The sequence below is a fragment of the Somniosus microcephalus genome, chromosome 4 (genome assembly GCF_052327205.1).
Source record: "Somniosus microcephalus isolate GS21.2 chromosome 4, FLI_Smic_1.0, whole genome shotgun sequence".
In the NCBI taxonomy this organism is placed as follows: domain Eukaryota; kingdom Metazoa; phylum Chordata; class Chondrichthyes; order Squaliformes; family Somniosidae; genus Somniosus; species Somniosus microcephalus.
Genome location: NC_140990.1, coordinates 224,943,249 through 224,966,821, shown reverse-complemented (window position 1 = coordinate 224,966,821; position 23,573 = coordinate 224,943,249). Strand labels below are relative to the sequence as shown.

Below are 23,573 nucleotides of genomic sequence, written 5' to 3'. Positions count from 1 at the left end.
GAGGAGGAGCCAGGTGTGTTTCCTCCAGGCCCAACAAGCTTACCAGTAAACCCCACCTCCCCCCGCGATCTGTCTGCTCCCCGCCCCACGCGATCGGACCTCCTCCCGCGATCTGCTCCCCCCCGACCACCATTTTCCCACCCTGCCACGATCGGACCCCCCCCCCCACCATGATAGAACCCCCCAATCACAATCTGAACCCCGACCACCACCCTTCCTCCCACAATCCCCCTCACCCACCCCCCCGCTCCCCTGCAACCCGGCCACGAGACAAACCTGCTGTCGGCTCGGCTGTGGCCTTGTGCTGCAGGCTTTCCTGTCTGACGGGCAGCCGAGCGTGTCCATCAGGCTGGCTGTAGATGGGAAACCTACAAGAAAAAATTAGAAGATGTATTGCAATTAAAAACTGCAGGCCGTTCGGGAAACCCGTACTCCCATGTTTCCCGTTCCTAACTTCCACCCCCGCACGGAACGCGCCTCAGAGGTAAGATCAGAATGAAAGGCCTGAATTTTAATGGGGAAGTGGGTTGGGAGAGGGGGGGCTCCAAAGTTAGTCGGGAAACCCAGGAAAACCTCTGTTTCCCACCTGCAGCCAACCAGATTGAGAGGCTGGCTGGCTGCGGACGGGTAGGCCTGTGGCACTAGGCTGCAGAGCGGAGGGAGGGAGGGATCGCATGAGCATGGGGAGGGCTGGAGGAGCTGGGGTGGGGGGGGAACCGGCAACAATATGGGGCCGGGAGCAGCACGGGTGGGGGGGTGGGATTAGGGAACGATCGGCGCCTGGAGGATCAGGGGCTGGGGCGGGGTGTTGGCAAAGATTGGGGTCCAGAGGAGCGGTGGGGGGGGCGGTTTCGGAGGCTGGTGGAGCAGGGGTTCAGAGGAATACTGGGCCAGGAGCAGCAGCAGGGCGGGGAGGCAGACAACATCGTGGGCCGGAGGAGCATGGAGGTGGTGGATGCCTCATTCGGGGGGGGGGGTGTGGGGGGGGGATTGGAGGCCTGAGGGAGGTGGAATTGGAGGCCTGGGAGGGGGATCGGAGGTCTCGTGGGTGAGTCTCCGATCGCAGGCGGTGGGTTAGGTAAGGACGCTGGGTCCAGGATGTAACTGTATGGGCACTTACCTCCTGGATCCAGCAGTTCTCGCCTTACTTTAGCTGGTGGGTTTCATGAGGCCTGCAAAACCCAACCAGCTAAAGTTAAATTCAAAATGGAGGTTAAAGCAGAGGCTTCCAGCCTCAATATAATATTTAAATAGAGGACCCGCCTCCTGGGAGCGGGTTGGTTGCCCGCCCCCCATCCTGTCTCCTTTAAAACTGGAAGTGGGCGAGTTGGAGGCGGGTTCTGGTCGGGATTCAGATTTTTAACACTTTAACTTCCCACACGACCCCAACCCGCCCATTTTGTTAGGTTAAAATTACTCCCATAGTCTCTGGCTCAACACCACTTGTAATAAAGCATTATAGGGCTGATTTTTCTCCCCCTTCAGTGTGACCTATCTTGAACCCAAGTACAATTCATTAATTTAGGCCCAGCATACCCAGGTGTAAGTCCACCCTTTGGCAGAACCTTGTGCCTGGAGGCAGAAATCCAACAGCTGCTGCAGACCTGAGGCCGTGGTAATGGCTCTTGGCTGAGGATCCAAAAGCAGCAGCCAGACCCAAAGAATTAATTGGGTTCCTGGAGAAAAAGGGCACTTAACATTTTGGGTCCTCTCTGGCTTTGCGTCTGCCCCTCTAAGCTCCTCCACTCTGAGGGAGCCAGGCACGGGGCTTAAGTCTTGCCTCTTTTGGGTACCCTTCCAAACGGGGTCCATCCAGCACTGGGATTGGCTCCCACCCCATATCCAAATGATATGAATGGTTGCAGGTGCTCCCTTCCCCCACCAGGGGAACCCATGGCAATTATGAGTCTTTGCCCCCTTTTTTCCGCTGTTTTGTTCCTGGGAAATGAGCATTTTGTAGGAGAAAAGCAGAGGGAAATCAGCTGGATAAAATATGTAAGTAAAAAGAAAGAACTTACATTTATATTGTGCCTTTCACGTCATCAGGACATCCCAAAGTGCATCACAATCAACTTTTGAAGTGTACTCACTGTTGCTTTGTTGGCAAATGCAGCATCAATTTGCACACAGCAAGGTCCCACACATAACAATGAGATAAATGACTCGATAATCTGTTTCGGTGGTGTTGTTTGATGGATAAATGCTGTCTAGCACACTGGGGAAACTCCCCTGCTCTTCGAATAGTGCCATGGGACCTTTTCCATCCACTTGAACAGGCAGATAGGAAGGAGAAATGGGTAACATACATACTCCATGAATGGTGTTGAAATAGCTACGGCTGAAGTTGAAAGAGACGTAGAATCCTTAGTAGATTCAATGCAAAACAGTAGGGCACTAGTCAGAAGAAGTCATGATCAAACTGTACAGTGTTCTGGTCAGACCACAGTGGAGCCAAATCTTGTCATCACTGGATGTCCATATACCCTGTACACAGAGACTTGCCAAGTGTGGCAACACTGGTTGATTTTTGCCTCACTAAAACTAGGAATAGTATCTCCTGTACTGCCATCATAGATGAGTTCAGCTAACTCAAGACAGACTGGCGATCAAATCTGGGTTCTTCCTGATCTGTGATCTGATCGTGAGTTGAAACATTGGGAGGAGTCCTGAATATTCTTAAAGGTGGGTGCTGATTGGCTGTGACTGCTGTTAATCCCACAAAATTGTTTGTTTTTCCTTTGCTTTAGAACTTTCTATTATTCAGCATTAACGCTGTTACTGTAATGTCAGAGAACCACACAAAAAATTAAACCAAAACATTTTGATAAAGAAAATTAAATGCTAAATACCTAGAGGGTTGTGTATTTGAGTAATTTTTAGCATGGTTTTTATCTCATGCCAAACTAGCCCTTGATTGCCAAATTGCCTTGCTAAACACGCGTTGAACAGAAGTCCACAGGTCTTTGATCCAGACCACTGTAAGTGCCAGGATCAGCCTGATGGGAACCTCTGGCACTGAACCCCACCAGATTACCTGGAATCAGAAGTCATTTCCCTCATGTAAATAATACCTGTACTATAGGCACCCATCAGAGCAGGGCCTGTAGAAGCGGTAGAGGCCCACCACTTATATACAAAGCAGCGACCCAGCCGAAATGGAACATTTTAATAGGCCTACAAATCCCCTGGAAAAGGTGGCAATCAGGCTGGAAGCCTGTCCGAGTCTTTCAGAGAGTCCGGGCCGGGACCCCCAGGTGGGCCATCATGTTCCACCTGCCAGGAGACTAGTACACCTTCTTTCACCAGTGTACTGGACGCCTGATGGATCCTAGGCCAAAGCTGAGGAAACTCCCGGCCGCGGAGTCGCCTTCCCTGGTCACACCTCCTCTGACACAGAGGACCATGATTGGGCTGGCCGTAGACAGAATGTAGCAGTGCAGGCCTGGATCCAGTGTATTCAGCTTCACAGGACTCCTGTCACACTCCTGCCCAACTTACAGCGGGAATGTGCTGCAATGCCTGTAGATTTTTGGAGCTGCGCAGTGTTATTAGGCAATAAGCAAATAGGCCCTTTGTCTCAATTTTTAACTATACATATATATATCATAGAATCATAGATTGATACAGTACAGAAAGGGGCCATTTGGCCAACATGCCTGTGCTGGCTCTTTGGTAGAGCTATCCAACTGGTCCCACTCTCCTGCTCTTTCCCCATATCCCTACAAATTTTTTCCCTTCAGGTATTTATCCAGTTCCATTTTGAAAGTTACTATTGAATCTGCGTCCACCACCCTTTCAGGCAGTGCATTCCAGATCAAAACAACGCACTGTGTAAAAAAATGTTTCCCCATGTCGCCTCTAGTTCTTTTGCCAATCACCTTAAATCTGTGTCCTCTGGTTACTGACCCTTCTGCCACTGGAAACAGTTTCTCTTTGTTTACTCTATCAAAACCGTTCATGATTTTGAACACCTCTATTAAATCTCCCCTTAAACTTCTCTGCTCTAAGAAGAACAACCCCAGCTTCTCCAGTCTCGCCACATAGCTGAAGCCCCTCATCCCTGGTTACGTTCTAGTAAATCTCTTCCACACCCTTTCTAAAGCATTGACATCCTTCTTAAAATGTGGTGCCCAGATTTGAGCACAATACTCCAGCTGAGGCCTAACCAGTGTTTTATAAAAGTTTAGCATAACTTCCTTGCTTTTGTACTCTATGCCTCTATTAATAAAGCCAAGGATCCCATATGCTTTTTTAACAGCCTTCACAACTTGTCCTGTCACCTTCAAAGATTTGTGTACGTACACCCCCAGGTCCCTCGGTTCCTGCACCTCCTTTAAAATTGTATCATTTAGTTGATATTGCCTCTTTTCATCCTTCCTACCAAAATGTATCACTTCACACTTCTCTGTTATATTTCATCTGCCATGTGTCCATTTCATCAGTCTGTCTATAGCCTCCTGAAGTCTGTTACTATCCTTCTCATTGTTTACTACATTTCTGAGTTTCGTGCCATCTGCAAACTTTGAAATTGTGCCCTGTATACCTATGTCCAGGTCATTAATATATATCAAAAAGAGCAGTGGTCCTAATACCAACCCCTGGGGAACACCATTGCACACTTCCCTCCAGTCTGAAAAACAACTGTTCACCACTACTCTTTGCTTTCTATCCCTTAGCCAATGTCATATCCACACTGCCACTGTCCTTTTAATCACATGGGCTTTAATTTTGCGAACAAGTCTATTATGTGGTACTTTGTCAAGCGCCTTTTGAAAGTCCATATACACAACATCAACTGCACTACCCTCATCCACCCTCTCCTTTACTTCATCAAAGAATTCAATCAAATTAGTCAAACACAATTTGCCTTTAACAAATCTGAGCTGACTTTCATTTATTAGCCCATAATTTTCCAAATACCAATTAATTTTGTCCGGAAAGATTCCCCACTACTGACGTTAAGCTGACTGGCCTGTAGTTACCAGGTTTATCCCCCTCCCCTTTTTTAAACAGTGGTGTAATTTTGCAATCCTCCAGTCCTCTGGCACCACCCCCATATCCAAGGAGAATTGGAAGATTGTGGCCAGAGCCTTCACAATTTCAACCCTTACTGCCCTCAGTAACTTGGATGCATCCCATCCGGACCGGGTTGAGGACTGCCAAACTTTTAAATACCTATTTATCTCCTATCCAATATCACTAGTGCTTCTTCCTTTACTGGTACATTGGCAGCATCCTCTTTAGTGAAGACAGATGCAAAGCACACTTTCTCATCAAATATATAAAGTACACTTTTTAATTGAATACCGTACATTTTATTGAAAACAAATTATTTAAAATACACTGAACATTTGTATAGCATCTTATCATGTCTCTCAGAAGTTCTGAAATACACTAAATTATTTTGTGACTGTTATGTAGGCAAAAGCAGCAGCCATTTTGAACATGTTAAGATTCCACAAACAGCAATGTTGTTTGAGGGAAGATTGTTGGCCAGGATGCCAGCAAAAATCTGTGGGATCGTTAACGACTGCCTAAAGGGCCTCAGTTTAATGGTTGTTCCAAAGGATAGCCCCTGCAACAACACTGCACAGGAGTATTACCCTAGATTTAATTGTTGAAGTCGAGGAGTGGGGCTTAAACTTGCATCCTTCTGGGAAGAGGGCTACCAACTAAAATGAGCTGCTTTACCTGCTGCTTAATTGTAACCAAAAGAAATGTTAATGCTGTGTCTGTATGTTAATGTGCACAGCTATTTTTGCACAATTTCAAAAGGGTTAAAGTGAACAATTTGGTCAGTTAGTGCCAATGCACAAAACAACTAAATTAGCATGTAATTGGCATGTGTATCACCTCTTTCATTGAAAAAAAATCTTGTTCATACTCCTCAATGTTCGTGCTGGGGAGTGGAACTCTTCCCATTTCAGCTATTCAGTGTCCGCATCAACCACTCTCAATTCAGGTATACCACAGCTGGATACAAAATCAAGCTTCCTTCACTCTGCTCCGAAATCAGCAGAGCACCTCTACTGCACTAGTGTGGCAGTATTTCCCATGCCAGCTATCCTGTAGTCTCTGTGATTGACATTGCCAATTAGTGTCAAATTTAGGGACAGTTTTGTGTTTTGAAGCCATGTCCACTCGGAGCTGGATTGAGACTGTCCAAAGTCATTTTGCATAGGATCCTTGTAACCAGGAGACAGAAGAGTCTGGGCTTGATATGAACCTAAAAGCCAGTGTCTACACCACTGCTCCACCCAATTCCTCTATGTACACCACCTCCCACACAGAGCAGTTTTTCCTTGCAATAATTATCTCATATGCCATTTTACCTGGACAGGCCAGATAAGAGGTCAGCACACCTGTGGCCAAACTCAATTTGGTTTTGATGAAATCTATGTGCTAGTGGCTGCTGCGTATATTTGCCATCACCAGCACTCGGAGGATGGAGGCACCAAGTAAAAATATCTCCCAAAGAAACACTTACTGTCTCTGATGGCACTGGAGTTGTTAATGTAGTGATAGACATAGGCTGCAGTCCTTGTCTATGTGCTGGAAATGAGAGTTCTTAGATTCAGCAGGAGCCAAACACTTACAAGTTTACTGAGAATTCGAGGAACATACTTACAGACAACACCTCGTAACCCACAGCGATGCTTTGCTGTAGATCACACCCAAAGATGTGCAGGTTAGGTTGATTGGCCATGATAAAAATTGACCCTTAGTGTTAGGGGGGATTAAATACGTGGGGTTACGGGGATAGGGCTTTGGTGGGATGGCTGTCGGTGTAGGGACCGGGTGCTAGTTTGGATGATCAGCCATGATCTCGTTGAATGGCGGAGCAGGCTCGAAGGGCCGAATGGCCTACTCCTGCTCCTATCTTCTATGTTTCTATGTTACAGTCGTTGACCTTAACTTTCTAGCTCTCTTCCTTCTGCTTCATCTTCTAACCTCGCATTACAATCTTTTTATATCTTTCTAACTACATTTTTGTATCTTTCTAACTACACTTTGCACCAGCTCGTACCAGTCAATATCAAGAAGCTCTAGGCTCTCTAAACTTCTGTCATCCGTAGTCCGAAGACCGAGCAGGAGTTTCTGGTGTTTAGGTTAAGCAAAGCATGGGATGTACCGATTGTAGCTACACTACAGATAAGTTCATCTCTGAGCATGCATGAATTTTTAGAAGGTTTGGATCTAAATGTACTCAATGTATTGTTTAACCTGGAGATCAGGCTGTTCGTGATCGCTATGAAGACTGCCACTGTCAGCAAAGTTCTGCATGACTTTAATCTACATATAGATTGGGCTAACCAAATTAGTAACAATACTGTGGAAGAGGAATTCCTAGAGTGTATACGGGATGGTTTCCTGGACTAATATGTCGAGGAACCAACTAGAGATCAGGCCATCTTAGACTGGGTATTATGTAATGAGAAAGGATTAATTAGCAATCTTGTGTGAGGCCCCTTGGGGAGGAGCGATCATGATATGATAGAATTCTTCATTAAGATGGAGAGTGAAGTAGTTGACTCAGACTAGGGTCCTGAAATTAAATAAAGGAAACTACGATGGTATGAGGCACGAGTTGGCTAGGATGGATTGGGGAACGTTACTTAAAGGGTTGATGGTGGATAGGCAATGGCAAACAGTTAAAGATTGCATGGATGAACTACACAATTTGTTCATCCCTGTTTGGTATAAAAATAAAACAAAAAAGGTGACTCAACCGTGGCTAACAAGGGAAATTAGGGATAGCATAAGGTGCAAGGAGAGGACATATAATTTGGCCAGAAAAAGCAGTAAACCTAAGGATTGGGAGCAGCTTAGGATTCAACAAAGGAGGACAAAGGGATTAATTGAGAGGGGGGAAAATAGAGTATGAGAGTAAACTTTCAGGGAACATAAAAATTGACTGTAAAAGCTTCTATAGATATGTGAAGAGAAAAAGATTGGTGAAGTCAAGCGTAGGTCCCTTGCAGTCAGAATCAGGGGAATTTATAACGGGGAACAAAGAAATGGTAGACCAATTAATTACATACTTTGGTTCTGTCTTCACAAAGGAGGACACAAGTAACCCCCCAGAGATGTCAGGGAACATAGGGTCTAATGAGAGGGAGGAATTGAATGAAATCAGTATTTGTAGGGAAATGATGTTAGGGAAATTGACGGGATTGAAGGCCAATAAATCCCCAGGGCCTGATAATCTACATCCTAGGGTACTTAAGGAAGTGGCCCTAGAAATAGTAGATGGATTGCTGGTCATCTTCCAAAATTCTATAGACTCTGGAACAGTTCCCATGGATTGGAGGATAGCTAATGTAACCCCACTATTTAAAAAGGGTGGTAGAGAGAAAACGGGGAATTATAGATCGGTAAGCCTGACATCGGTAGTGAGGTAAATGCTAGAGTCCATTATAAAAGATGAAATAGCAGAGCACTTGGAAAACTGTGATGGGATTGGACAAAGTCAACATGGATTTACAAAAGGTAAATCATGCTTGACTAATCTACTGGAATTTTTTGAGGATGTAACTGATAGAATAGATAAGGGAGAACCAGTGGATGTGGTGTATTTGGACTTTCAGAAGGCTTTTGATAAGGTCCCGCATAAGAGATTAGTGTGCAAAGTTAAAGCACATAGGATTGGGGGTAAGTACTGTCTTGGATAGAGAACTTGTTGGCAGACAGGAAGCAAAGAGTTGGAATAAATGGGTCTTTTTCCAAGTGGCAGGCAGTGACTATTGGGGTACCGCAGGGATCGGTCCTAGGACCCCAGCTATTCACATTATATATTAATGATCTAGACGAGGGAACTAGATGTAATATCTCCAAGTTTGCAGATGACACAAAGCTGGGTGGGCGTGTGTGCTGTGAGGAGGATGCAGAGAAACTCCAGTATAATTTGGACAGGTTGGATGATTGGGCAGATGCATGGCAAATGCAGTATAATGTGGATAAATGTGAGGTTATCCACTTCGGTGGCAAAAACAGGAAGACAGAATATTATCTGAACGGCAATAGATTGGGAAAAGGGGAAGTACAACGAGACCTGGGTGTCATTGTGCACCAGTCGCTGAAGGTAAGCATGCAGATGCAGCAGGTGGTTAAGAAGGCAAATGGTATGTTGGCCTTCATAGCGAGAGGATTCGAGTACAGGAGCAAGGATGTCTTGCTGCAGTTGTACAGGGCCTTGGTGAGACCACACCTTGAGTATTGTGTGCAGTTTTGGTCGCCTTATCTGAGGAAGGATGTTCATGCTATGGAGAGAGTGCAGCGAAGATTCACCAGACTGACACCTGGGATGGCAGGAATGACGTATGAGGAGAGATTGGGTCAATTAGGCTTATATTCGCTAGAGTTTAGAAGAATGAGAGGGGATCTCATTGAAACTTATAAAATTCTAACAGGACTAGACAGACTAGATGCAGGAAGGATGTTCCCGATGGTGGGGGAGTCCAGAACCAGGGGTCACAGTCTAAGGATAAGGGGTAAGCCATTTAGGACTGAGATGAGGAGGAATTTCTTCACCCAGAGAGTGGTGAACCTGTGGACTTCCCTGCCACAAAGGGCAGTTGAGGCCAATTCATTAAATATATTGAAGAAGGAGTTGGATATATTTCTTGAGGCTAAAGGGATCAAGGGATATGGGGAGAAAGCAGGGACAGGGTACTGAATTTGGATGATCAGCCATGATCTCATTAAATGGCGGAGCGGGCTCGAGGGGCCGAATGGCCTACTCCTGCTCCTATCTTCTATGTTTTTATGTTTAGCCTTATGGGTTAATAGAAAATGGATTCCTCACTTTCTATCGATCCCTTCACAGTTTTATCCTCTTACTATTTCAGGCAACCTTATGAATAGGATGCCAATTGCACTTTTAAAAATGTTTATTCCAGTTCAGCTGATGGAAACTTTTTATTGCTTTTGATCAAAGAAATGCAGCTTCTGCATGACATGAAACAAAAATATAGCACTTTATTTACAGACACTTTGAATCAGTGCCCAGAATGCAAAAGGTTCAAGTCAAGTTGTTTAGTATAGCTAAGCTTGATTTTCTACTTTTTCCATCTCCTCAAACAGACTCAGGTTAGTGTTTAACCTAATATAGCAAATGTGTTGTGCTTTCCATTAAAACATGAAACCTATCTGTAAAGCTTTTTTTTAAATCAACAGTTAAGCATAAATTTATACATCAACCCTGGGTATGATCTAGGATTCTGACTTGTTGACCTAACGTATAAAATATCTAAGTTAATCTATGTCAGTAAATAAACTTTGCGTCATGATATTTGTAGAATTGTACAGTTTTGTCTGGAGCTGCCTCCATTTGATAGCCTTTCATTTATTTCCTGTCAATGTCTAGATCATTTTAATAACATTTCTTCTGTTGCGTCTGTCAATTTTCTTCATTTTCATTAGTGAAGTGTTTTATCCTTTGCAATCAGTTATTTTATATTTTCATTATTCGCCAATCATATTATGCAAATCCTTGTTCCCATTTCAATTTTATCCCCATTACATTCCACCAAAAAATTCTAACCAATCACATATACCAGCAGCCTGCCATGATACAAACACTATGACAGTTTCTAACCCTCAAAACATTTAGCATGCATCAGACATTAAAAAAAATTACAAAGATATCACAAACCTTCCCATGAACATGGCTGCAACAACTTTCAACCCTTCCTGCAAAAGCATCATGTCACACAACTCTAGGCCTCTATGTGCTGGACTCCATGTACATCCTCCTGCATATTTCATAACTCCCATGTAGTCCCATGTTCATAGGCCCAATGTAAAGGTAAAACATCATTGTTCTGTAGCCACTCTATGGTGAGGGTCCAGTGGCTCTTTCTTTGTGATTGTTGTTTTGAGGTATGTTTGGTGAGGAGAAAAAGAAAAAGTGATGAATTAAGAGGAAAGAGAGATAGCGAGCATAGGAGAATTAAAAGGGGACGAACAGGAGAGAGAAAGAAAGAGACAGAAGTGAATAAAAGTAAGGAGAAAAGGGGAAAACTAAAAGTCAGGACTTAGTGGGCTCATATATATATAAAAAATATATCCTTCGACTTACTACAAGCAATAGCACAGGAGATTGATTAGTCTTTTAGAATTTCACAAGCATTAGGGCTCAACACACTTAGATTATTTTCAAAGAATCTCTTTCTCTATGCTTAACTCTGCTTCTATTTGTGTCCCAGGGTACTGTACATTGGCCTGGCCTGTAATACAGCTCGTTATTTGTATATCTCTTATGTGGAAAATGCATGGTACGTACTCCCCATGGAGGTGTTGCAAGGTAAGGATAAGGACAAGCAAATTTTGAAACTTTAACATATGGCAAAAGAAAATTGTAGTGATTGTTCCCAGAAATATCAACACAAAAACTATTAATTCAAATGGATCCTCCACTTGCTATCTATAAGATGAGGAACTGAGTAGAAAGAGGTAAATTGAGCCTTTATCCTTGCAATCGCTGCGTTAAAAATATTCTCCTCATCTCGCCTCTTGTGGATTGAATATTTTTCATATGCTTTTTTTTTTTTTACAGTGAGTAGGTCTGGAATGCACTACCTGAAAGGGTGGTGGAAGGAGATTCAATTATAACGTTCATTGAGGAATTGGATAAATATTTGAAGGGGAAAAATTTACAGGGCTATGGGGAAAGAGCAGGGGATTGGGACTAATTGGATAGCTCTTTCAAAGAGCCGGCACAGGCAGGATTGACCAAATGGCCTCCTTCTGTGCTGATTCATTCTATGATTCTTTGCATAAAGTCAAGAACAGATCTTGGACAAGCTTTAAGCATTACAAAAAGAGATGTAATTAATTGCACTGAATTTCTTTTGTCTTGAGTTTCTTGATGCCTTAGTAAAAAAATGATGCATTTTCTTTTAAATGTGCAAAGTAGTGCATGTCTACTGAACTATAAATTTCCACATTATTATGTAAATATTGTATATTCCAAATAAAATATTAAATCAGATGTTGAAAAGATTTTTGTTTGTATGCAGGCATTACCCATGCAGCAGTATGGGCTGCATGCATCTCCTATCTCAGTGCAGCTGTACCTCCTGCATTAAGGACTTCTACCCAAGGAATTCTACAAGGGCTCCATCTGGGTTTGGGCCGAGGATGCGGTGCCATGGTGGGAGGAGTAATGGTAAATGCCTTTGGTAAGTAAAGACATGATGGCTTTTTTCCATATTTCCTGTACTGGCATATCAATGATTGATAAAAAGCTGCTCATTATTTATCTAGCAGCAGCAGGTTTTTATCCTCATTATCTTGATTTCAAGCTGTGTTGAACATTAGTGAATTTGACATGCTTCAGCTAATTTAGGGGGAGGCATCTCATTTACTGTAATAAAAATTTAAAGCTACATTCTCTCACAAATAGAGAGTTTAATATATGTAACGTTCAGAGCACTTACTAGTTATCTTGGAAAAACCATTGCTCTTTTACGTTCTGTTTCACTGTACCAGGGGCAGCAGGGTGGCATAGTGGTTAGCACTGTTGCCTCACAGCGCCAGGAACCCGGGTTCGAATCTGACCTCGGGTGACTGTGTGGAGTTTGCACATTCTCCCTGTGCTTGCGTGGGTTTCCTCCCGGGTGCTCCGGTTTCCTCCCACAGTCCAAAGATGTGCAGGTTAGGTTGATTGGCTATGATAAATTGACTCTTAGTGTTAGGGGGATTAAATACATGGGGTTACGGGGATCGGGTGGGATATGTGTCGGTGCAGGCTCGATGGGCCGAATGGCCTCTATCTGCACTGTGGGGTTTCTGTGATTCTGTGATATTAACATCCAGTGCCTGCTAAATTGTCTTTTCTGGTCTTCTAAAAATTCTCTTCTGTTTTCTGCATGCCGTTCATTTGGCTTTTGGAGACTTTAAATGTTGATATTGTAGAATAAAACAGCTGGCTTTCAGGACGATCTGGGTAGATCATTAATGTTTCAATCTTTAAGGGAATACACCTTTTCACTTTCTTTTAATGGCCACATCCAGTCAGCAGTTGCCCAGCTGATCAGAACGAGGGTAGAGGGCGACACGAGGCTGTTGCCATACCCATTCCGTGGCATTGACTATTAAAGCGCGGATACTCCATGCCACCAGACCACAATCCATTTTAAACAAGAAAACAAAAATGACCAGAATCACTGGGTAAATGTACTGACTGGTACAGTACTGAGCCATATGGACAAGGAAAACCCCAGGCTCAATCAGTCCCCTGTTTATGCTCAGTTAGCTGGTCTCAGCCAGGGCAGTTTTTGGAGTGTTGTGATCAGCTTCAATGTCCACTGGGTTGCAGGTTATGATTTCATAGAAACATTTGGCCCATTGTGCCTGTGCCGGCTCTTTGAAAGAGCAATCCATGTAGTCGAACTCCGTGCTCTTTCCCCATAGCCCTCTGAATTTTTCTTTATCAAGTATATATCCAATTCCCTTTTGAAAGTCATATTGGCCCTGAAATTGCGGTCAATAGTGTAACTAAGGAGTATGCCGCCAACCTCCAAAAGAAATTCTCACTTACCTGGTGCAAGGCCCCCGCCCCCTTCAAAAACTTGTGTTGTTTCGCTGCGGAGTTGTGCGCAGCATAGTGGCCCACGGATCCCAGGGGCGCACCGTGTGTGTAAGCGTACCTGGGATCACGTGGGGCGGTGCACCAATCAGGAAACCGAAATCTCCAATGCCCATTCATGATTTTTTAAGTCTCACTCACTCCAGTTATATTAATAAATGTCAGTTTCTCACTCACCCCAGTTACAGTATATTAATAAATAAATCAGTCTCTCATTCACCCCAGTTTAATGCTTAATTTTACTGGGGCAAAGTAAATATCCTGCTTGTGTGTCTAGGTTTCTTGTGTGCAAAAGTTTCACTGCCGGGAAATTGCATTTCATTAATAGTTTGTTAAATTGGTTCAAATCATGAAAGCCTCAGAGAATAGTCAGCTAAGTCTTCGGCATTTCCAACAGTTAACCGAAAACATTAGATACTTGTTCTTTTCCTTTTTTCCTGTGGGTGAAAGGGGCATCTTTTAGTTAGGCGGATATAGATATTTATTTTGAAGATTTTTTTAAATCAATAACTGGTGTATATTTCAAGCTGCTGCATATCCCCCCTCCCCTTACGTGGTGCAAACAGGCTCCTGCGCCTGCTTGCAGCAGCTGTAAAATTTTCCTGTGTAATTGCTGGGCAGTTGGTGGGCAATTAGCCCAACTCTGCGCCAGCAGTAAGGATTTGACAGTCGCATTGGATGATCTGTCAAGTCGGAATTTGACAGATTGCAGGTTCGGGATCCCGAACTTGCGGTCAATTTCAAAGGCGGTATAACGGTGCACTCTGAGAGTATGCTGTCATACCGACCACAAATTCTGTCCCAATGAATCTGCTTCCACCACCCTTTCATGCAGTGCATTCCAGATAATTATCCAACAACCCCTGCAGGAATATATATGTACATGAACACCAAGTGAGAATGACATCATATTCAGCCTTGACAGCTTTACATAGTCTAGTAGCATACTGATGACACTTACTGTCCAGTCTCACACATGAGAAATGCTCACTGGGGAATGGTACCAGAGGAGCACTGGAAACATACATGGCAGAAGTCACCACATTGATGAAAGAAGCACAGAGCTGAACAGCATAACTACTTGTATTTATAGCCTTCCATATTGGTAACCTTTGCTGTTCTTATTAAAACTGCCAAGGTGAGTTCAATTTATGCTTTTCCATCCACTTCCATTGCAATACACAGTACAACAGTTTTCAAACTGGAGCAAAGAAAGTGATGTTATCCTGAAGGGGTTCTGTCCCATTTTACACTTCTGTAATCATGAAATAATCAAAACTGTGCTGGATTGTTGAATAAACTGCAGGCCCCAAAGCAATGTTTTTAAACGGTCCTGTGGAGCTTGATCTATTGAAACTAGGCTGAATTTGGCGCTTGTTCCTTTTGAAACGAGCTGTTTTCTACATGGTGCGTGAGTGACCTGCTTTTACATTAGGCGTGTATCTATAAATTGGCACAAAGCCAGTGTTAAGGGGAGGTGAAGTTTTATATCAGATTTCCATACACACCAACCTACAAAGCTTAGAAAAGCTGACAAACTGCATCAGAAAAGTCGACACCTCCCCAAAAAGGCTGACCACTCAAAGAAATGTATAAATGAAAAACAACCCTGAATAAAGGTCTATGACCAAGGCCGAGGTGATTGAATAAGTTAACTCCTTTTCATTATACAGTATTGGATTTTAAGTTTTTTATTAGTATTTTGGGATCACATTGCACAAATTCAGTGTTTTTTTCTGTGAAAACTAAACTCAAGCACTTCATGGCATTTCATGACTTCAGCTGCAACTATACCCAATATTTCCACAGTTGTATTATAGCGTGGGGAACACTAAATACATAAAAGTGCAATTTTTGCAGTGGTGGATTTAAAATATTTGAAAGGTGACGTATGGTGTGGAGCATTCTCCCCACAAAACTTAGATTTATTTTCCAGCATTTTGAAATCTTCTGTGAGATCAGCACTTGAAGGTATAATGTGTGTGTGTGTGTGTGTGTGTGTGTGTATATTGTTATAGGTCACAATTGACTTTTGATTTTCGCACTATCAGATGGTAATATTCGGTGGGGTTGAAAAAGCATGGGGTGGGGGCGTGGTCGGGTGTATCCTTGTATAAGTGCCAAGATACGCCCACCCCAGATCTTTATCACCGACCTTGTCAAAGATTGTAAGATTATGAGGGGGAGGTCTGCTGTTTTAACGGAAATGGTGAGTGCCCACACCATAGGGATGCATCCAAGGCACCTGCTGTTGGAGAGAGACCAGGATCTCAGTGAAACTTGCCAGTTCTAGAGGTGTGCCGCCCAGCTTGTGATCAATCCTTTCTTGGATTTATCTCAAAACTCGAAAGTAAGGATGAGCTGTCAGTGACAGCACATTGATCATGAAGAGACAGCAATTGTTTTGCCTCCGATTCCCCATTTATAAGGTTCCCAATCTCACTTCTGCCGCAGGTAGATGCCAAGCAGAGTCTGGGCAATTTCTTGCAGGGGAGGAAAATATTGAAGGGCAAAATACACTGGGCAACTCCTTACAGCAGTTACAGAGCAGTGTCAACAGAGCCTGGGTGCCAGGTGTTGGAGTGAATTATTAAGATGAACAGTTAGCGGATGTCACTTGCAGAAATGGAACTGTGGTTAACCTACTGCTGAAATACATGCACCATGTGTACAGACTGCAAACCTACTAATAAAATAAACATAACATAAGAACATAAGATGTAGGAGCAGGAGTAGGTCATTTGGCCCCTCGAGCCTGCTCCGCCATTCAATAAGATCATGGCTGATTTGATCTTGGCCTCAACTCCACTTCCCTGCCCGCTCCCCATAACCCTTGACTCCCTTAGCGTTCAAAAATCTGTCTATCGCCATCTTAAATATATTCAATGACCCAGCCTCCACAGCTCTCCGGGGAAGAGAATTCCAAAGATTCACGACCCTCTGAGAGAAGAAATTCCTCCTCATTTCCGATTTAAAAGTGTTTCCCCTTATTCTGAAATTATGCTCCCTAGTTCTAGATTCCCCCACGAGGGGAAACATCCTCTCTGCATCTACCCTGTCAAGCCCCTTCAGAATCTTATGTTTCAATAAGATCCCCTCTTATCCTTCTAAACTCCAATGAGTATAGGCCCAACCTTTCTTCATAAGACAACCCCTTCATCTCCGGAATCAACCTTGTGAACCTTCTCTGAACTGCCTCCAATGCAAGTATATCCTTTCTTAAATAAGGAGACCAAAACTGTACGCAGTACTCCAGGTGTAGTCTCGCCAATGCCCTGTACAGTTGTAACAGGATTTCCCTACTTTTATACTCCATTCCCTTTGCAATAAAGGCCAACATTCCATTTGCCTTCCTAATTACTTGCTGTACCTGCATGCTAACATTTTGTGATTCATGTACAAGGACCCCCAGATCCCTCTGTATCTCAGCATTTTTTAATCTCTCCCCAATTAAATAATAATTTGCTTTTTTATTTTTCCGACCAAAGTGGATAACCTTGCATTTTCCCACATTAAACTCCATCTGCCAGATTTTTGCCCACTCACTTAGCCTATCTATATCCCTTTGGAGGTTATCTACGTCCTCCACACAATTTGCTTTCCCACCTATCTTTGTATCATCAGCAAATTTGGCTACATTACACTCAGTCCCTTCATCCAAGTCATTAATATAGATTGTAAATAGTTGAGGCCCCAGCACTGATCCCTGCGGCACCCCACTAGCTACAGTTTGCCAACCTGAAAGTGACCCATTTATCCCGACTATGTTTTCTGTTAGTTAGCCAATCCTCTATCCATGCTAATATATTACCCCCAACCCCGTGAGCTTTTAACTTGTGCAGTAACTTTTTATGTGGCACCTTATCGAAAGCCTTCTGGAAATCCAAATATACGACATCTGCTGGTTCCCCTTTATCCACCCTACTCGTTACATCCTCAAAGAATTCCAGCAAATTTGTCAAACATGATTTCCCTTTCATAAAACCATGCTGACTCTGCTTGACTATATTATGATTTTCTAAATGTCCTGCTACCACTTCCTTAATGATAGACTCCAGCATTTTCCCAATGACCAGATGTTAGGCTAACTGGTCGATAGTTGCTTGCTTTCTGTCTCCCTCCTTTCTTAAATAGGGGCATTACATTTGCGGTTTTCCAGTCCGCTGAGACCTCGCCAGAATCCAGGGAATTTTGGTAGATTACAATCAATGCATCCACTATCTCTGCAGCCACCTCTTTTAAGACTCTAGGATGCAGGCCATCGGGTCCAGGGGACTTGTCTACCTTTAGTCCCTGTACTAGTTTGCCTAGTACTTTCTCTCTAGTGATAGTGATTGTTTTAAGTTTCCCCCCCCTCACCCCAATAGCCCCTTGCTTATCCATTATTGGGATGCATTTAGTGTCTTCTACAGTGAAGACCGATACAAAATATTTGTTCAAAGTCTCCACCATTTCCCTGTTTCCCATTATTAATTCCCCAGACTCATCCTCTAGGGGACCAACATTTACTTTAGCTACTCTCTTCCTTTTTATATACCTGTAGAAGCTCTTGCTGTCTGTTTTTATATTTCTTGCTAGCTTACTCTCATAAGCTACCTTCTCTCTATCATTTTTTTAGTCATCCTTTGCTGGTTTAAAAAAAAATTCCAATCCTCTGGCCTTTCACTATTCTTCGCAACAGTGTATGCTTTTGTTTTCAATTTGATACCATCCTTTACTTCGTTAGTTAGCCACGTATGGTTCATCCTTCTCTTAGCGTCTTTCCTTCTCACTGGAATATATCTTTGCTGAGAGTTATGAAATATCTCCTTAAATGTTTGCCACTGCTTTTCTACAATCTTACCCTGCAATATATTTTCCCTATCCACTTTAACCAAGTCTACCTTCATACCTGTGTAATTACCTTTGTTTAAGTTCAGGACACTAGTTTGAGACCTAGCTTTCTCACCCTCAAACTGAATTTGAAATTCTACCATGCTATGATCACTCTTCCCAAGAGGATCCTTCACTTCAAGATCACTAATTAATCCAGCCTTGTTACACATTACCAGTTCTAAAATAGTCTTCTCCCTGGTTGGTTCCACAACATATTGTTCCAAGAAACCATCCTGTATATACTCTAAGAACTCTTCCTTAAGTCTATCTTTGCCAATTTGCTTTGTCCAATCAATATGAAGATTAAAATCTCCCGTGATTATAGTCGTACGTTTCTTACAAGCCTCTATTATTTCTTGATTTATACTCTGTCCTACAGTGTGGCTACTGTTTGGGGGCCTGTAGACCACTCCCACCAGTGACTTCTGTTCTTACATATTCATCAAATGGGTTTGTACTTGGCTTTAAAAAACATGTTCAGGGAAATGATGGTTGACCTGGAGAGGGGGAGAAAAATAAATGATCAAAATGGTGGTCAGCCCAACTGATGAGGATGTTTGAAATAAAAACAGAAAAAGCTGGAAATACTCAGCATCTGTGGAGAACTAGAAAAAGTTGGAGATGTACCAGATTTTAAGCAAGTGCAGGGGCAGGGAAAGGGGGGAGGGGAGGAGGATGTTTGTTGTGTCCTGTTTTGCAAGTGGTGGGTATTGTGAATAGTAGCAGATGGCAAGCTACCATGTTAAAATCACTATTGAACTTACATGGCGTTGTACTGTGTGATTTGAATTGCAGTAACATCAGATTTTATTTCACTGCCTATTGCCACGCCTTTCACTGCAGTTATCTGCTGTAGATTTTAAATTGCTAGTGATTAATAAGTGAACTGAGCATGATTGTAGAGTAAAATTGTACAATATGGATTTCAGGTGCTGCACAAACATTCCGTGGGATTGGAATGGCCTCTCTCGTGATTCTCCTACTTTTTGCCTTGATCCAGTGGCTGGCTGTGCCTGATGAAGATGAAGGTATTGATCAGTATCACCTCTATCAGTAGTGATAAAGTAGGAACAGAACCAGTGTCAGTTAGTATTGCAAACACTGAGACATTTCAATATTGCTCATTCTATTATTGTATCGTTTTCTCGGTGTTCTTCAAGGAATCATGCTAATCCTGACTAACTTTCCATTGAAATGCTATTGCATAATATAATATGTGTTTAAAACATATTTTTCCTTTAGTTCCTTTCCACCATGTACCCTTCCCAGTGAAACTGAAAAGTGTGTGGTCTCCTTCTAGGACTCTGCTAAAGGCTCCCTGTAAGCAGCTACTAGGAGATGGTTTTATTTCCCTCTCCCTTCCTTCCCAATCCACTACTTTCTAGAGGTATGCAGGTAAAAACAATGGCCTGCAAATTCATGGGCCCCCAACTTCTGGCATATATGTGGCAGAGTGGAACTCCCCACCCTCGCCCGAAGCTGCAGACGCCATCCCAAATTCCAGGGATGGAGTTATTTGCATAGTTGAGGAAGGCCACAGAGCCTGTAAGGATGCATCAGCGTCACCTGCCCCAGCCTCAGCTGAACCACACTTGTAAGGCAAATGTCCAAATGGGTCAAAGAAAAGTTTTTTGTTTTTTTTAAAAAGTCTTTCAGCTCCCACTGGAGCCACTCTGGCTGGCGAAGGTAATCAATCCCCTCCGGCATTGATTACCTTACTCCTAATGAAGGTTTGGGGCCTTTAGAAGTCCTCAAAGGGACTCATGCTAACTCTCTACTGAGTTCTGCTGAGGTTTTGCAGATTAATAAGAAAGGAATTAGCCTGGGAACTCACCCTAACATAGAGGGATGGGGTAAGATCTGCCTGCAGCCCCCCCACCCCCGACCAGAATTTAAATGTCCAGTCCAAATGAGCGGAATCTCGGCAGAGTCGTGATCTGGCCCATATTCCGTTACCCCCCCTCCCCAGATGTAAATGCAGCTTACACCCCCTCCAGGCACAGGAATTTGGGAGCCAATGTCTTTATACAGTATACTGCAGTTAAAAGAAAAACACCGTCAAATAGTACCAGGTCTGTTTCATAATTCAGAAGTCTCATATTTACAGTGGTTAAACACTAATATTGCCGCGAGGTGTTGGAGTGAACTATTAAGATGAACAGTTAGCGGATGTCACTTGCAGCAATGGAACTGTGGTTAACCTACTGCTGAAATACACGCACCATGTGTACAGACTGCAAACCTACTAATAAAATGTTCTTATACACTTCACCAAATGGGTTTGTACTTGGCTTTAAAAACATGTACTTAACCACAGTAGTCAACTTGAATGTATGACAAGGAGAGAGGTTTTTGAACAAAGCGTTTAACTATTACATATTACATAGAATCTACAGCACAGGAACAGACCTTTTGGTCCAACTGGTCTATGCCAGTGTTTATACTCAACCAAATCTCCTCCCACTCGAATGACCTCTTTCCACTCTGTCCCCATATCCCTCCATTCCCTAGTGTGTACATCAAGCCTCCCCTTAAATGCATCAATAGTATCTACTTCAACCATTCCATGTGTAAAGAAATTCCTCCTAAATTCTTTATTTGATCCGTAAGTGGCTATCTTATATTAAAAGAATATTGTATTAAATTTAATTATTTACTTCACAGTTGATGTACTCCTATACAATGTTGCTCATAAGTGAAAAATGATGAGTTTCTGCTCCATCTTATTGTATTCAATAAATACACAGTGTTAAATATTCTATTTGATAAAATGGGTGTATTTGTGGAGCCTTTTTATTTTGTCTCTTTTTGACCATTTAGAAAAGAAGATGCTGGCAGAACGGATTCCAGTTCCATCTAGCCCTGTTCCCATAGCAACCATTGATCTTGTACAACACCACTCAGATCGTATGATGACCCACCTTGAAACTAAACTTCCTCTGAAAAAGACCAAGTACCAGGAGGAGCAGGAAGATGTTACCAAGCCAGCCTGGGCCATCAGTTCATCACCTTGGGTCACTATTGCGTTTGCCCTTTATCAAATTATGGAGATGGTGAAGTTAGCGAAGTCAAATGCCACTATTGAGCACCAAGTGCTACAGGTTAATTGACACTTTTATATTGCAAATCTCACGCTGTTCATATATATGGCTATACATTATGATTTTATGGTCTTATGATTTTCTAGTTTACGTTTTGCTGAATTTGAGTCAAAACATTGAATGAAATTAGCTGTGAGAAAATGTGCTCTGTCAAAAATAAAACCGTGGTTTCAATCAGCAAACATTGGGTTTAGTTAGCAGCAAGTAATACTTTAATTGTGACTGTCCTCATAAAGTATAATGCTAGAGGTTGGCAGGCATCATTCGCTGCCTCCTCGGTACCTCTTCCAAACTTCATTCGCCCATTTCTACATGGCGCTGGCAACTGAAGGTGTGCTCGATGATGATGGAAAGAAAATAAACTGCTGCCTGCTTCAAACCGGGCTCTGGGTATCGTATCTTAACTGCAGCATTTGGACATTGACATTTCTGCAGTTTATTCAGTTGAACCCTCGGATAAAAAGCTTTACAATAGTAAGTTTATAAATGTACATGTGCACCCCATGGTTCTTTGTGCTTTAGGTTTCCTGAACTTTGGTTGTGCCATGTACTTTGTTTGGATGGGGTGGTGGGGGAGGGGGTGCGATTCTAAAGAGTGAGCATTATTCCAAGTGAAAAAGGAGGATCCTGCCAGAAATTTAGATTATTTACTTGAAGTTATATTCATCACATTTTGCTAAACTTAGGGGGCGATTTTCCCACTGTAGGCGAGATGGAGGCTTCTTTCAGTTTGGGTGGGTTTGAAACTCGCCTCCACTGGCAGGTTTCAAAAATTTGCGATTTTCCCATGATTGGCCACTTGATTTCAGAGGTGTGGGATGCCCTTGCTCAATTAGTGTTTTGGGACTGAAACTCGCCTCTGTTGACAGCACTTTTCCAGTCTGATTTTATGGCTTCTTGCTCCCTTGGCTCATTCCACAGCATTTCTGCATCTTCTGCACCACCTCCGACATCTTTTGAGAAACCACTATGTCCAATTCCAAGGCAAGGGCCTACCCAAGGCTCTCGGATGAGGCGCTGCAAATGTTGTTTGAGGGGGTGACAACTAGCAGGGAGGTGCTCTTCCACTCATCTCGGAGGAAGAGGCCTGCCAAAGAAACCAAGGCTGTGTGGGTACAGCTGGCAAGGGATATAACCTCCAGATCTGTGTGCAGATTGGGAGACTGTTTCTGTGTATTGATGAAGTGCCATCCCTGTTGGAAAGCATTAAAATGATTTGAAGCCAAAATGTTGGCGTTATGCGATCTGTTCTTTCGCTTTAGGCAGCTCCACATTGCGGGCACAGCCACACTTGCATTGTCAGGTTGGTGGCCTGAGTGAAAGGAGGCCAGAGAGTCATGTCCATTGTTAATGATGTCCTAGGATGGAGCCAAGGACATGTGCCAACTTGGGCAACCTATGCAAATCTGGCCATGAGAAGTTCATCCCTTGCATCCCGGGCAGCAAGCATGTGCTCGCATGCTGCCGCTTCTGCTGGTCGATACACCAGCGCTCTGACCTCCTCCTGCTGCTCCTCCTCCAGATCCTCCTCATCATCATCTGAGGTCCATGCAGAAAGAAAACGAATGATTCCCATGCTGCTTGTAGATGCCTCCTTTGGGGAAGCGTTCATTGCAAGCGGGGAGGTCTTCCAAGGAGGCCCCACAGTTTATGGAGTCAAGCTGCAGCACCTCCGACTTCGGAAGGCCTTTTAAAAGTGCTCAGAAACCTTTTAAAGCCAAGGTCTGGCACCTGCAAGTAATCCTTGCTGCAATAAACGATGTCTTGTTAGACCTGCAGCAGTGAGGCCACCCACGAGTCAACCCGCTAGGTTTAGCTGGCGTGGATTAGGAGGTGCGTGGATCACGCTGAAATGCTGGAAAAATCACGAGGGCCTCTCAAAATAGGCTTAGAGAGGTCCTTAATGAGCATTTAAGGATCTTTAATAACGCAATGGCCAGCTGGAGGCGGGAGCTTTTCCCGACCTCCAAAACCGGCACTGGCAAAATCCCGCGGAGGCGGGTTCC

At 43.4% G+C, this 23,573-nt stretch overlaps 1 protein-coding gene across 1 annotated transcript in view; it reads left to right on the top strand.

Annotated features, from left to right (window-relative positions):
• Positions 1–23,573, top strand: part of mfsd6b (major facilitator superfamily domain containing 6b) — a 58,730-nt gene that overhangs the window by 32,199 nt on the left and 2,958 nt on the right. Inside the window, exons 3-6 of the mRNA XM_085985862.1 lie at positions 11,208–11,305; positions 12,021–12,182; positions 19,396–19,494; positions 21,287–21,567. Coding sequence (XP_085841988.1) covers positions 11,208–11,305; positions 12,021–12,182; positions 19,396–19,494; positions 21,287–21,567 — 640 coding nt within the window. The remainder of the gene's footprint in view (positions 1–11,207; positions 11,306–12,020; positions 12,183–19,395; positions 19,495–21,286; positions 21,568–23,573) is intronic.